This window comes from Antechinus flavipes, chromosome 2 (genome assembly GCF_016432865.1).
Source record: "Antechinus flavipes isolate AdamAnt ecotype Samford, QLD, Australia chromosome 2, AdamAnt_v2, whole genome shotgun sequence".
Taxonomy (NCBI): Eukaryota; Metazoa; Chordata; class Mammalia; order Dasyuromorphia; family Dasyuridae; genus Antechinus; species Antechinus flavipes.
Window position 1 is genome coordinate 617,529,846 of NC_067399.1, and position 14,004 is coordinate 617,543,849.

The 14,004-nt window shown below is 43.4% G+C and overlaps 1 protein-coding gene across 6 annotated transcripts in view; it reads left to right on the plus strand.

Moving 5' to 3' along the window:
* OGDHL (oxoglutarate dehydrogenase L) overlaps window positions 1–6,122 on the plus strand; it is a 63,851-nt gene extending 57,729 nt beyond the window's left edge. For all 6 annotated transcript variants that reach the window (XM_051981875.1, XM_051981874.1, XM_051981873.1 and 3 more), the window contains 4 exons: window positions 1,747–1,819; window positions 3,749–3,912; window positions 4,612–4,763; window positions 5,378–6,122. In XM_051981875.1, the coding sequence (XP_051837835.1) occupies window positions 1,747–1,819; window positions 3,749–3,912; window positions 4,612–4,763; window positions 5,378–5,501 (513 nt within the window). In that variant the 3' untranslated portion in view covers window positions 5,502–6,122. The remainder of the gene's footprint in view (window positions 1–1,746; window positions 1,820–3,748; window positions 3,913–4,611; window positions 4,764–5,377) is intronic.
* Window positions 6,123–14,004: the final 7,882 nt, after the last annotated feature.

Here is a 14,004-nt window from a genome sequence, read left to right on the forward strand (position 1 = left end):
TTAGAGTCATCTGAAAATCTCTGAGGCTTTGATTTGTTTTCTCAGAGCTCCAGGGAGAACAGGAGATTTTTGTGGGTTTAGAAAAAAGTTATTGATGTTTTTGTTTTTAGATCTGAATATACCCCTTTCCTCCTTCCCTACCCAGAGAGTCTTCATTTGTGACAAAGAATAAACGGGAAGGGGGGAAGGGGAAAGGTCAATTCAGCAAAACTAACCAATGTATCTAACAGCCTGACAGCAGATAAAGTGCTCCCCACCCATCGTCCCTCAGCTCTGCAAAGGAGGGAGTTTCATTTTCTCATCTTTGGGGCCAAGCTTGGTCATCATAATGACACAGGATTCAGTTTCATTGGTCTTGTATTTTATTGGACTTGAAGAAATATCCCTAGCTAGTGTGGAATGGATGTAATCTGGATTTCCCTTAGGAGCTTGCCCTGAATTCCCCTGGAATTATCCCCTGCCTGCCCCTTATCAATCTTTTCTTTTATTATACTGTCACTGGGGGAGGAAGGAACAGAGAGACAGGATAAACTCCTGCCCAGAATAAAGCTGTTGATAGAATATGAGTGTCCCCATCACATAATAACACCTTGCTACAATTGTAAAGTGCAAAATGTGTTCACATCCATTATCTCATTTCATTTTCACAACAGTGTGGTTACAGAGGCAGGCAGGAGTGTGCTGGCAAATGCTTAACAACCAGTTCTCTTTAAAAGAAAATAGACACATTATATGTCTAGATTTCATCTGTGTTATTAATATTTCACCTTAAGTCTAGACAGTCAATAAAACAATAAAATTGAGCCCCAATTTCTAGTGCTTTTTGTTGTCTACCGAGCCCTGATTTCTGAGGTGTAAATGGCAGACATTTTAGGCCCCATAGAATGCAGTGGAAGAAGAACAGCTGGCTGCCTTTTGCTGATCTGTAAAGACCAAGTAGTTAATTGGACTCATAGAACATTAGAGCTGGTTTCTTTCTTAGCTCAACTTCCTGCTCAAAGGAAGTTGCTAGAGAAGATGGGTGGGGAGTCGGAAGGAAATTTGTGATGGTGATGTGTAATTCCCACTCCCGAAAATGTCATGGAAGTAGCCTGGCTCCCACCTGTGCAGTGTTTGAGATCGCCTTCACGATGCTGCTCAGGGCTGGGCTGAGGCTGCCCCAGAGTGACCTGGGGCTGGCCCAGCCGAGGTCTGTGTGGGGAGGGGGTGGCGGGGGAAATCTGTGTCCCGTCCCCCAGGCAGCTGGACTCTAGAGGGATGGGCGAGGACACAGAGATCTGGCATCAGCTTTGACTCGCTGAGTGACAGTGGGCAAGAGGTCACTGAATCTCTTCTAGCCTCTCTTACTTCCTTTGTAAAATGGGATTAACCTTGCTTGAAATAAAACTGGATGTTTGTGAATGTGCTTTGAAAACTTTAATCTCAGTCCAAATATGGCACAAATCACTGAGATTTGGGAAGCAGGAACCCTCTTCCACTCCACCGGATGGGGATAGGAATGGGAGAGGAGGGAGGGGAGAGAGCACCTGCTCTGTCCCAGGGACTGTGGGACCTGCAAATATCTCCTTTGTTCCTCATAACAGTCCCGGAGGTGGGTGCTCTTCTTGTCCTTGTACAGCCGAGGAACCAGAGGCAGATCGCGCTTGTGATTTGCCCAGGGACAAGCATCTAGGAAGTGTCTGAGGTCAGCTTTGAACTTCCTGGGTTCTGTGCGTGGGGCCATCTGCCTTCATGTCTCTTTTCCAGCTCATCATCTTTACTCCCAAGTCCCTGCTGAGGCACCCTGACGCCAAGTCCAGCTTTGATGAGATGGTGTCTGGTAAGGGCCCCTTTTCAGGGCACGAGGGAAGGGGAGGGTGTCGGGTATCCTTGAAGATGGACTGGGCTGGGGGTAGATGTGCCCTGTTGTGGGCAACATGGATTCCTGACCCCCCGGAGCTGACCTGGGCCAGCTGTGGCTCCCTCCATGGCTCCCTCCTATTGTGCCCAAGGGATGGATGTCAGCCTGTCCAGAACCTCCTGCTTCTGAGCACAGAATCCTCCTGGATCCATAAAATGGGCAGACAGAGCCGTTTGCTTGAGGGCCACAGAGAGCCCTCCTTCACCGCTCAAAGCTGTACCTTAGAGAGTTTTCCCTTTAGTCAGGTGGGAAAAGTTGCGAATGGTTATAAAGGGTCACTAATCATCGCAGGGCCAAGCAAGAAGCCCAGACAGTGGGTGCTGTGGGAATTCAGCCTCGGGGAGGAGGCAGGGTTGGTGTTAGGCCCTGACGGCTGCCGGGCTGCAGGGGGAGGGAGGGCATTCCTATCTGGGGGAAGGACAGGAGCCAAATCCCTGGGAGCCAGGGTTTAGAAAGACCCTCCCTTGGGGCAAGGTGAGCATTTTTCCTTGCTCTGTCTTCTTGGCCTGGGGGTAACCTCTCTCAGGCTGGCCCTGAGCGCCAGAAGGGATGTCGATGGGAATGCTCCGGTTGACCCCTGAGTCCCTTTATAAATGTTCTTCAGGTCCCTTAAGAGCTATAATGACTTCTGGTAATGGGCTTATTAATTGTTGCTGACATCAGCTTCTTGGACATGTTATTAATGGGAACGGCTGCTGAGTGTTGTAGCTTTGGGTCAGCTGTGACATCCAAGTACATTTTCCAAGGATCTGGGACCCTTTCCTCCAGAGCCTGTTGGGCACCCTCCGGTCTAACTCTCTAAGTACTGGAAGTCCTGAAAGTTTTCTGCTGAATTGTTAGGTCGCTTGGCTGCTCTGTGGTGTTTGGCTCTCTGCTGGTTATGGCTCCGAACCAGGAGTTTGGCTAACAGATAGCGGAGTGCCTCCTGATACGGACGTAGCCATGCTGGGTCCGTGGGGTATCACAGGGCCACATATTTAGGGCAGAAGAGACTTTAGTGGTCAAGGGCCCAACTCGTCCTTCTTATATATGAGGAAACCGAATTTCAGAGAGGTTTAAGTGACTACGTGAGAACAGCATTGTCTTTTTGCCATCATACAGTACCTGCTTAGCACATGCTTGTTGAACTGAATCAAATTGATTTAGATGAGAGAAACAAAAAACAGGGCCACAGGAAGAGAGCTTCCATTGTACTGGGCAGTTAAGACCTCCGGGTCTCTCAGAAATGTCTAGAGAAAAATAAAGGTTTATGGAATCGGGGACTAAGCTGTATGGTTCTGCCCCTTCAGGCTGGCTGGTGGGAGGGCAGAGGATGGAGAGATCACCATGAGCCGAGTCTATTGGGGAATCCTTTGTAATACTAGGTCTTTAAGGATGGAAGCCGGATGTGAAGACAATGGATCTGGAATGGCTGGAAAAATAGACTCTCTCTGACTCTCTCTCTCTCCCTCATGAAGCAATTGCCCAGGGTCTCACACCCAGGAAGTGTTAAGTGTCTGAGGCCACATTTGAACTCAGGTCCTCCTGATTTCAGGGCAGGGGCTCTGTCTACTGCACCACCTAGCTGGCCAAGGCTCAGCCTCTTGACACAGTGACAAGACCTAGGGTTATATATTTCTTTCCTTTCTTCCTCTGTACGCTATCTCTTCCCTTCTCTCTTTTCCCTCTGACTGGTTTCTAAGGGTCTGCCCCCACAGCTCACAGATCTATGTAGCTTGCAATCTTGGGAGGGAGAGGAACCAGGGCCACTGCTGGAAGTTCTGTTCTCAGGTCGCCGGGCCAGGGACTTCTGCCTCTCTGTAATTGATATTTAAGCCAACATTGGCCATTAATGATGGTTTCTCTAAGGTACCAGCTTCCGACGGATGATTCCTGAGGAGGGCTCAGCGTCCCAGGCCCCTGAGGATGTGAAGCGGCTGATATTTTGCACAGGAAAGGTATATTACGACCTAGTAAAGGAACGGAAAAACCAGGATCTGGACAAGCAAGTAGCTATTACTCGGCTTGAACAGGTAAGCAGTCCTCAACCCAGCCTCCCTCCTAGCAAGGATCTTGGAGCTTCTCTTGTGAGGCTCTTCAGACCTCGAACTACCTGAAGGTAGTTCTTCCTCCTTCCCCCTCCTCCCCTGTCTAAAACACACACAAACACTGTCATAGTTCCTCTGGGCAGGTTGGAGAAAACAGAAAAAAGGCTAGATTGGGAAATTTGAGTTCTTGAATTAGCTCTGCCACTACATTTCTGTCCTCAGTATCCTCATCTCCAAAAAAATTGGATAAAATGAAAATAATAGCTAGTTATTTGTAGAGTGCTTTAAAGTTTGCAAAGTGCTTTATAAATATAATTTCACTTGATTCTCCCCTTGACCCTGGGAGGAAGGTGCCATTATTATCCCCATTTTATTACCCTCCAGCAGTGACTTGCTCAGGGTCACACAGCTGGTGAGTGACTGGAGCTGGATTTGAACTCGAGTCTTGATGACTGGAAGCCCACTCTGTGTCAGCTGGCTGCTAAGACAGGCCCCACTTAGGGCCAGCATGAATCTCGGTGTGGAGGGAATGGGAGACGGCTAGATCTCACAGAATGGTAGCAGGGGAGGGGTCACCAATTGCATTTTGCTAGCGTTGACTTTTCACTGGCAGTAAGAAGGGGTCTGGTTTTTTGTTTATTTCTACCCTTCTTTCATCTTTTGTCATGGGCTTCTCTCCCACAGATCTTTCCCTTTCCCTTTGACCTCATAAAACAAGAAATCGAAAAATACCCCAGAGCCGAACTCATCTGGTGTCAAGAGGAGCACAAGAACATGGGCTACTACGACTACATCAGCCCCCGGTTCCGCACCGTCAGCCGGACTCGGCCCATATGGTACGCGATGGACGGGTGCGGGAGACCTTGGGCCGGAGTTGTGGCCGTTCGCACGTGCTGGCGGTTCCCTCCGACGTAGAGGGGCTTACGTTGTTAACCTGGAAAGGTCGCTTTGGCCGGACCCATTGGGGAGATCCTTTGTAAAACTTAATCTTTATTTGAAGAAAGAAGCAGAAACAGCTTCTGCAGGATAGGAAGTGCAATAGACCAGAGAACTAGGCGCCCAAAAGGAGGAGGAATGACGGGGTCCGTACAGAGCATGTGACTGGGATTCTCCTTGGGGATAAAGGAGGGTCTTGTGCTTGAGTCCAAGAGATTGGGGATTGGGGGAGGGGGAGATGCCACTAAGTAGCAGCTCTCCTGACAAAGATCTGGAGTTCTTAGTGACTCTAGTTCAATCTGAATCAATGATGAGATCTGACTGTGGAGCTTTGGTTACGTCAGGAGCTTCCTGGTGCCCGGGGATAAAGCGGTCAGGACGGACAGTTCCGCTGCTCTCATGGAGAGACCACCCTGGGGCCACAGTCTGGGGCGGGGGACTCCTGCTCAGCGGGTTTTCTGACTCTCTCTCCTTGAAAGGTTGATACTTGAAAGGCCGGTTTCTTGCCTTCCAGGTACGTTGGTCGAGACCCGGCCGCTGCTTCTGCCACGGGGAACAAGAACACTCACCTGGTGTCCCTGAAAAAGTTCCTGGACACAGCCTTCAACTTGGAGGCATTCGAGGGAAAGACATTTTAGAGCCGAGGGGCGGGATGCCCTCCCTCTGTCCTCCGGGTGACTGATGGTGATGAGAAAGAGCGGCTTCCAAAGACTGGGACTGAGGGAGCAGGAAGTGGGTGGAGGGCCAGCCTTTGGTGGATTGAATCGTTTCCCTGTTCTCTTGAGATCCTGAGGAGGGAAGAGACCTCTGGAGAGGTGCTGGCGGAAGAGGGCCTTGGGCTGGGGTTTCCTTCAGGACTAATACACCTTTGCCTCTGCTCTCCAAACTGATGGTGTAACTTTCTCTTCCTGGGTTATCCTCTTTCCTACTTAATTAGGATCTTTTCTTGAAGCCAGTGGAAATGACTGATCAAGAGCAGCCTGCCCATCTCTTGCCCTTCCTTTCTTTGCAGCCCGAGGTGATTAAATGAATAAGCAGCAGATGAAAAGGAAATATTATTTTGTGTTCTTCTAAATGGGAATTTCAGCAATAAACCTGGGTGAAGCTAAGTAATGTTGGAACATTTGGGTTTTTTTGTGCCCTGTGTTACAGAGCCACATAATATGAAGTTTGTTTACTCCTGTAATCAGTGTGCCCAGGACTCAATGTGTACCAAAGTAGAAAACAGAATTAATGTAGAAATAAACAATGGTAAAACATCTCCTTGCCATCTTCTCTCTGTGGGGGTGTGTGTGCATGGACATGAGTGCCAGAGAGAGACAGAGACGAGAGAGAGAGAGAGAGAGAGAGAGAGAGAGAGAGAGAGAGAGAGAGAGAGAGAGAGAGAGAGAGAGACAGGAGAGAGAGAGAGAGAGAGAGAGAGAGAGAGAGAGAGAGAGAGAGAGAGAGAAAGAGAGAGAGAGAGAGAGAGAGAGAGAGAGAGAGAGAGAGGAGAGAGAGAGAGGAGAGAGAGAGAGAGAGAGAGCAGGAGAGAGAATGAGAATCAAGATGGGGGAAAAGGAAGAGAGAAAGAAGAAAGAGAGAGAGAGAGAATCAAGATGGGAATAGAGAGAGAGAAAGAGGGATCCATGTGTATTTTTCAGTGCTGGGCAAATAGTTGGTGCTTAATAAGTGCTTATTGGTTAACTGGAAGTGGAGTATAAAGAAGCTCTCCATTCCCCATGGATTTCAAAAGGACAAAACACATACTCCAGGCTTTGAGAGTTCTCTCTCAGAGAGCCAGGGCTTGTGAGATGTTGAAAAATCTATTGGTATTTTCCATTCTTGTCTTCTGTTGGTTTTACTCCTTAGTAAATGGCTGGGAAGGTTACAGGAGAGGGTTTATAATACTTTTTGAAATAGTTTTAGAAATCCTTAAAGGGAAAATAAAACCAGACTGCAGTCAGGAATTTTAAATCCTTTAAATCTCAAAAATTGTTATACCCAAGCGTGCTTCGAGATAATCTGAAAGAATGATTTTCTTTGGTAATTACTTAACCCTATGGAAACCAAATCTTTTAAGGCAATTTTTGCTAATGAGCAATATAATTTTTAGGACTGAGGCAGTTTCCAAACCTGTGGTTTCATTTGTACAGGGGAACTCTCTGTTAACAATGTTCTCCACTGATGTGAGGAAATTCCTCTGTAACTTTATAGTATAAGAGAATTGTTTAGGGCACTGAAAGGTGATTCACTTAGTTGCATGGGCCAGAAACAGGGAGTCTGGGGGGCAGGGATATGTAGTGGTTAGAGCATTGGACCTGGAATCAGGAAGATTTGAGTTCAAATCTAGCTTTAGACACTGTTTCCCTAAGCATGTTACAATCTCTGCCTCAGTTTCTCACCTATAAAATAGGAATAATAACAGCATTCACCTCTTGGGCTTGCTGTAAGGATCAAATGAGATAATATTAAGTTTACCACAGAACCTGGCACATAGGAGGTGCTGTATAAATGTTAGCTATTATATTCCTACTACTTTTCCTGTTCCAGTGGAGAAAAGTACCACTTGTGGAGTCTGGGGATCTGGTTCAAATCCTGCCTCTGACACTTATTACCTTTATAACTCTGGGCAAGTCACAACCTCTTTGGGCCTCAGTTTTCTAATCTGTAAGATGAGAGCCTCTGAATCCTTCTAGTTCTCCATCTACAAACTTCCATGTTCCTAATGAGGTATAGTCCTTACAACCTAGAGCTGAAAAAGACCTCAGAGATCATCTAGTCCATCCCCCTCTCAAAAACACTGGCTGTAAAAAAAGTGCTCCTCCCCCTCAACTTTCTGCTTCCCTTCTAATCTTGGCTGCATTGGTTTTGTTTGTACAAATATTTTTTAATTTAATGTAATCAAAATTATCCATTTGGCATTTCATAATGTTCTCTAGTTTTTTTTTTTTTTTTTTTTTGGCTATAAACTCCTCCCTTCTCTATCGATTTTCCCTCTCCCCCTCCCTTTTTGAGATTAGGAAACTGAGACCCAGGGAGATTGTGATTTGCCAAAAAAAAAATACTGCTTCTCTCTATATTTGATACCAGTTTCTAGTGTTTCAAAAACACTGGACCCAGGTTCTCCAATGAAAAACACTGAACCTATTTAGAGTCAAGTATTGCACATTAAATTCTAAGTACCTTTCCTGATGGTTACATTCGCTGGGTTTTTAAGCCATTGTCACTAAATATGAATTCATAATTAGCCATAGAGAATTACTCTGTGTCCCACTTAGCCTAAGTGTTTGCTTCATTAGTGACACTACCAGCTGGTAGCTGCTCTTTGAAATCAAAGCAAGCCCCGTTGTTGGCCATGAGAGGCACACAGCAACCTGGGTGAGCTGCTGGCTTGCTCTCTGACTTGATTGGAGTTGAGAAACAATTGTCTTCCTAGAACACCCTGCATTATATCCCAGTTGGATAACCCTGTTTGATTGTGAATCCTTGGACCTTTGTGGGGAAAAAAAGCATAATTAGAGGCTACTTCTGAGCTGAATGTCATCTCAGTTTTCATTGACTTTACATGCGGCAAGTTGTGGAGGCAAACTGTCGAACTCGTGTTTGCAGAAAATGTCTCTGCAGGCTGTGGGGGGAAGAGGGGGGTAGGCCGGAGTGCTCAGCTGAAGGAAATCCCATCTGATTGAGGAAATGGAGGTGAGAAGAGAGCAAGTCTTCCTGTTCCAGTGACTCCAGCAGAGGAAAAACTTCAGTGAAACTACATTGCACTTGGTTGGAAAACAGACTGAATCGGCTTAAAGTCTTCCAAATTAAAGTTAGTTGGAAATGTGTACTTAAGCAACCATTATGGCCCAGGTTTTTCCACTGTGATGAAGGCTGTGATGGAGCCAGAGGACCTTCCCACTGATGGCTGTGATGGAGCCGGAGGACCTTCCCACTGATGGCTGTGATGGAGCCGAAGGACCTTCCCACTGATGACTGTGATGGAGCTAGAGGATCTCCCACTGATGGCTGTGATGGAGCTAGAAGATCTACCACTGATGGCTGTGATGGAGCCGGAGGAGTTTCCCACTGATGGCTGTGATGGAGCCAGAGGATCTCCCACTGATAGCTTCTCTACTTGGCTTTGGACAAATCTCTTAGCCTCCCTGGGCCTTAGTTTCCTCAACTCTGTAATGGGAGGGGGTCTCTGAGATCCTTCCCAGCTCTAGGACAAAGATCCTATGTACATCTGAAAGAAGCCAGTATCTCTGGTGGGTCAGTAGTTTGCCACAATCCCCTCTGTACCCTTGGTTTAATATATCGATATTCCAGTATTTCTCTTCTCCATCAGTCTGGTACTACTTCTAGCTCTCAATCAAGATGATTCATAGTAATGAGTGTCAAGCAGTTGATGCATTAATCCCATTAGCTAAATTGGACTGGGGGAAGATGTCAGTTCAGCTGTTAGCTGTGGCTTTTATGAATGTGCTGTGGAGAGAATGATGTTATTTTTCTCCTTCAATTGCCAGGCTTTCCAGGGGAACTTTGAACACAGCCAGAATTAATTCCACAAACCTGGATGGCAGAGTGGTAAAATCTAACAAATTATCAAAATTAGCATGTGGTATTTGTTGTTGTTGTTCTTAGCTAAAGTGCAAAACGAAAATAACCTGTGGTGGTTCTGTCCTCAAAACTAGGGGAGCCAAACTGGACAAGCACTGTCCCCATGTCTTCCTTCTCCCCCGCCCCCACCAGAATGCAAAGTTAAAAGACCACATGTTTCTCATTTTATTGCAAATACATTTTATTGGGGGGGGGGAGACTAATGTATATTTCCCATTAGTAATGTTCTTTCTTTTTGAGATTCTTTTTTGAACAATAACCTCAGAAACAACCCAGCTCAGAAACACAGCTCCTGCTGCCTAACTCAGTAGTCAGTGGCTCAATCTGTTCTTCCTTAGTTGGACTTAATTTTGTAAAATGACAAAAATCACAGGTTTTGGACCAATCCTGAGTGTTTTCTAAAATTATACAAGTCAATTTCCCCTGCTCTGCTGGAAAAATAAACAAAATCCACCATTGTAGAGCCCTGACGTAAGTCAGACGTGATGGGATAAGGCTGATTTCTGTCATTGTGCCTTTGCGTGTTTGAGATGGTGAGCACAAAATCATGGATTTATATTCTTAGGACTCTATATTAGAGAAAACTGATAGACAGGACAGCTAGATGGTGCCACAGTGCATAGAAAGTGAGATCTGGAGTCTGAAAGACCCATTTTTCTGACTTCAAATCTGACCTCAGACACTTAGCTGTGTAATTTTGGAAAAGTCACTTAACTCTGTTTGCTTCAGTTTTCTTATCTGTAAAATGAGCTGGAGAAGGAAATAGCAAATCCCTCCAAGAAAACCCCAACAGGGTCATGAAGAATTAGATTATGACTGAAGTGAATGTACAACAAATAGAGGACTGGATGGGGAATCCAGAGGAGCTGGGTTCAAATTCTATCCCAGGCACTAGCTGTATGATCCTGAGCAAGTCATTTAACTTTAGTTTCCTTATCTGTAAAATGGGGATAATATGAGGATGAAATGAGATATACATCTAAAACTTTTTGCAAAGCTTTAAATGCTAAAGAATATTAGCTAGTTAATAGCAATGCCTTAAAAACAATTAAGCTGAAGAGAAAAATGGAGATCACTTAAAAGAAAAGTCTAAGAGTCATAATTCATAATGATTCAGAAGAACTGAAAATGGAATTCATCTCATTACTTCAGCAGAGATGCAGGGGATTGACTACCAGGGCAGAATAGTGGATATGTAATCATTTTATCTGTTGTTTTGCTTAGCCTTTTGTTATAAGGGGCAATTATATTTCAAGATTGAGAGCAAGGACTTGTTTCCAGAAATGACGGAAGTAAAACCAAAAGGCATCAGTGAAATTTACTTGAAAAAAATAATGAGTTAAACATTTACCTTCCAAAGTGGTATATCTGTAAAGGCAAAGTTTGTTTCTGCACATGGCCTCCAAAGCTTCCTCCGCTGATCCTGTTACTATAGGGTTTGTTTCCCGCCCCCCCCAATTCAGTCCAACACAATTTGTAAAATGTCTGTTGCATGCAATTATATTGTGTGCTGGGGCTCTAGTAGTGAAATCATTTCTGCTTTCAGGGGTCTTACAATCTGATTTAGAGGGAGGAGAGGAAGTTGGGAGTTTAAGAAAGTATACAAATAAGTATGATGTAAGTTCAAAAAGACCAAGGGCAAAAGAGAAAGCTAGTGAAAAATTGGAGGTGCTTTTTAATTTGGAGGGGTCAGGAAAGGCTTCATGAACAAAATAGTATCTGAGTGGGGCAAAGAAGGAAGGGATTTCAGTAGATGAAACCAACTGAATCTCCTGAATCTGCAATAGATGGAAATGTGTGAGATTTCAAACATGGGGGGATGATGTAAATGAAGGTGCACATGTATGAGAGAGTAAGACTAGAACCAGGTGGAGGGAGTGAAGTTTGGCTACAATGTAGAATAGCTACTCAATGATCTATTAAGTGCTTGCTATGTGTCAGGGATTGTGCTAAGCACTATGGATATAAATATTAAAAAATATATAAATATAAAAATAAAATATATAAATATAAAATGCTATTATAGTGGAGAATCTAGTAAAAGAATCTGTTATTCTACCCACTGGACAACATAATGAAAAGACTATATTGTACAGTAATACAAAACCTGTAAAGAAAGTGGCCTGAGCAGGAAGGGAACAGGCTCTCATCCTTGTAGTCTCTGTCTTCAAGTAGTTTACAATCAATTGGGGAAGATAACACAAAAAGACCTAAAAATGGGAGGAATGGGGTGGGCAGAGAAGATAACTACTATATAGAAAACAATAATGTATTGCAACCAAATGAGAAATGAAGTGTTCTAAGATGAGTTTCTGGAGTTCAAAGCCCTCCTCCAATCAGAAGGATAAAGGTTGATGATGAGGTAGAGTCCTAAGGCTGATGGGATCTTGTAAGATGAGGTTTCCAATAATGAACTTCCTGGGACATGAACAAATCAGTATTTTTTACCTTTTCAGCTATTTTGTCTGGAACTTCTGCACTTAGCCCATACTAGAGCATATTATAATTAAATCATTTGTACATATATTTTTATTTAATGGGCCCCTACTTCTCAAACTAGATTGTAAACTTCTAGAAGGCAAAAACCAGTGCCTATTTCAACTCAGTTTCCCCAACACCTTAAAGAATTGTTGATAGTGTGGAACCCAAAATTGCTAAACTGAATTGAGAGAAGTTTTAAATACTCATTATTATACATGCAAGAGATATATGATTTGACCAGCACAGGAATAGTCTTGTTTTTCTTCATAGAGAAATGCTTCCCTGGGTTTTATTATAATGGTAACAGTTTGTATTTAGCACTTTCCCCATGGAAAGCAAAATATATTAGCAAGAACTCCACAGTGTCAATTAAAAAAGACACTAAGGTCAAAGGATTAAGCCAAAGTACCATGCTATTATAGGGGAGAATCTAGTAAAAGAATCTGTTATTCTACCCACTGGACAACATAATGAAAAGACTATATTGTACAGTAATACAAAACCTGTAAAGAAACTGGCCTGAGCAGGAAGGGAACAGGCTCTCATCCTTGTAGCGGCAGAACCAGCCTGAGGGTATTTTTTTTTTTTTTAATGTGAGAATAGCTCTGGAATGGAAGCCACCAGTATGAACTGCCAATTGGAAGAAAACAAAAGATCTGGGGTGATAAAAGTAAGAAAACCCCTCAGTTCAGCTGAGTGATATCTGCTTTCTTAACTGAGGTATTCCTTACACAGTTATGTGCCATAATATACATGGTGTTCCAAAAACCTTGGTGTAGTTTTGAGTTTTATTAGTTTAAGAACAAGTTTTTTAAAAGGCTAATAAAACTTTAAACTGCACAAACATTTTTGGGACATCTTGCACAATTATATTTATGCAGTTTTCTTCCCAAAAGTTAGGTTTTGGTCTTTTGTAACAGTGGCCAAGACTTTCAGCCTATTTGGGAAAGAAACTTATATGGCATATAACTGTGAAATACTGCTGATGGAATGATGCTTTATATAGCAAAGTTTTGGGTTTTAAGCAAATATTTAGGACAGTGAACAAAAGACAAATGGATGATCTACCTTAAAAAAGAAACTGGAAAATTTTCGTGGATTTTGACAGAATTTTGAAACCACTAGCAAACTAATGTATATTCCCATAATTGCCTTACTCAGGAGAATTGCCCCAAATTCCAAATGGATTTAAATTCCATTGTGCTGCCTACCTATTAGTACCACTTTACTACCAGCTTCAAAGAGCAGCCCCACAATTGACTGGTATTTTTACATATTTTCCATTGTGAAAGTAGTATGGATAAAGGCCAAGAGGTACTTAACTCTATAATTCCTCTAATGATTTAGAATCCTTGACAGCCATTTCAATGATCTGAGCATATTTTAAAGGAAAGAATTAGTCATAGCTTTCAGCTTTAATCACAGGCTGCTTTGGACCACTTATGGTGTTGTGATTTGGTGAACTTGAAATGGGCTCTACACAAACTCCCTTTTTATGGCATTCTTGTATATGTTCTCTCTGTAATCCACCATCAACACAGAATCCAATTGGTGAGTTTGGAGAAAATTACACTAAGTCTGAATTTGTGTACATGTATAGAATTGTTTAAATAAAATGATTTTTAATTTAAATTGAAAATATGAGAACATGCTATCAAGACAATAAGCATTTGTTAACCATGTACAAACAAGAAGTAGACAGAATAAATTGGAGATAATCAACAGAGGGAAGGCACTAGCTTTAAGGGGGATCAAGAAAGATTTTCTACAGTTAAAATTTTAGCTGGGAGTTGAATGAAGCTAAGAGAGGCAGGCAGGAGAAATATGAAAATTCCTGGCATATTGAATAGCCAGTGACAATACCTGAGCTGAGATATGAACAGCTAGCAGGCCAATGTCACTAGATTTGTGGTAGGAAGCCCAACCTTTTAGTTATTGCAGTAGTCTAGATGTGAGGATCTGTACAAGAGTGATGATAGCATTGGAAAAGAAAAGGAGTATATATAAAAAAGGTGTTATAAAAGTAAAATTGACAGGACTTTGCCACATTGAAAATGGGGGATAAGAGTGAGG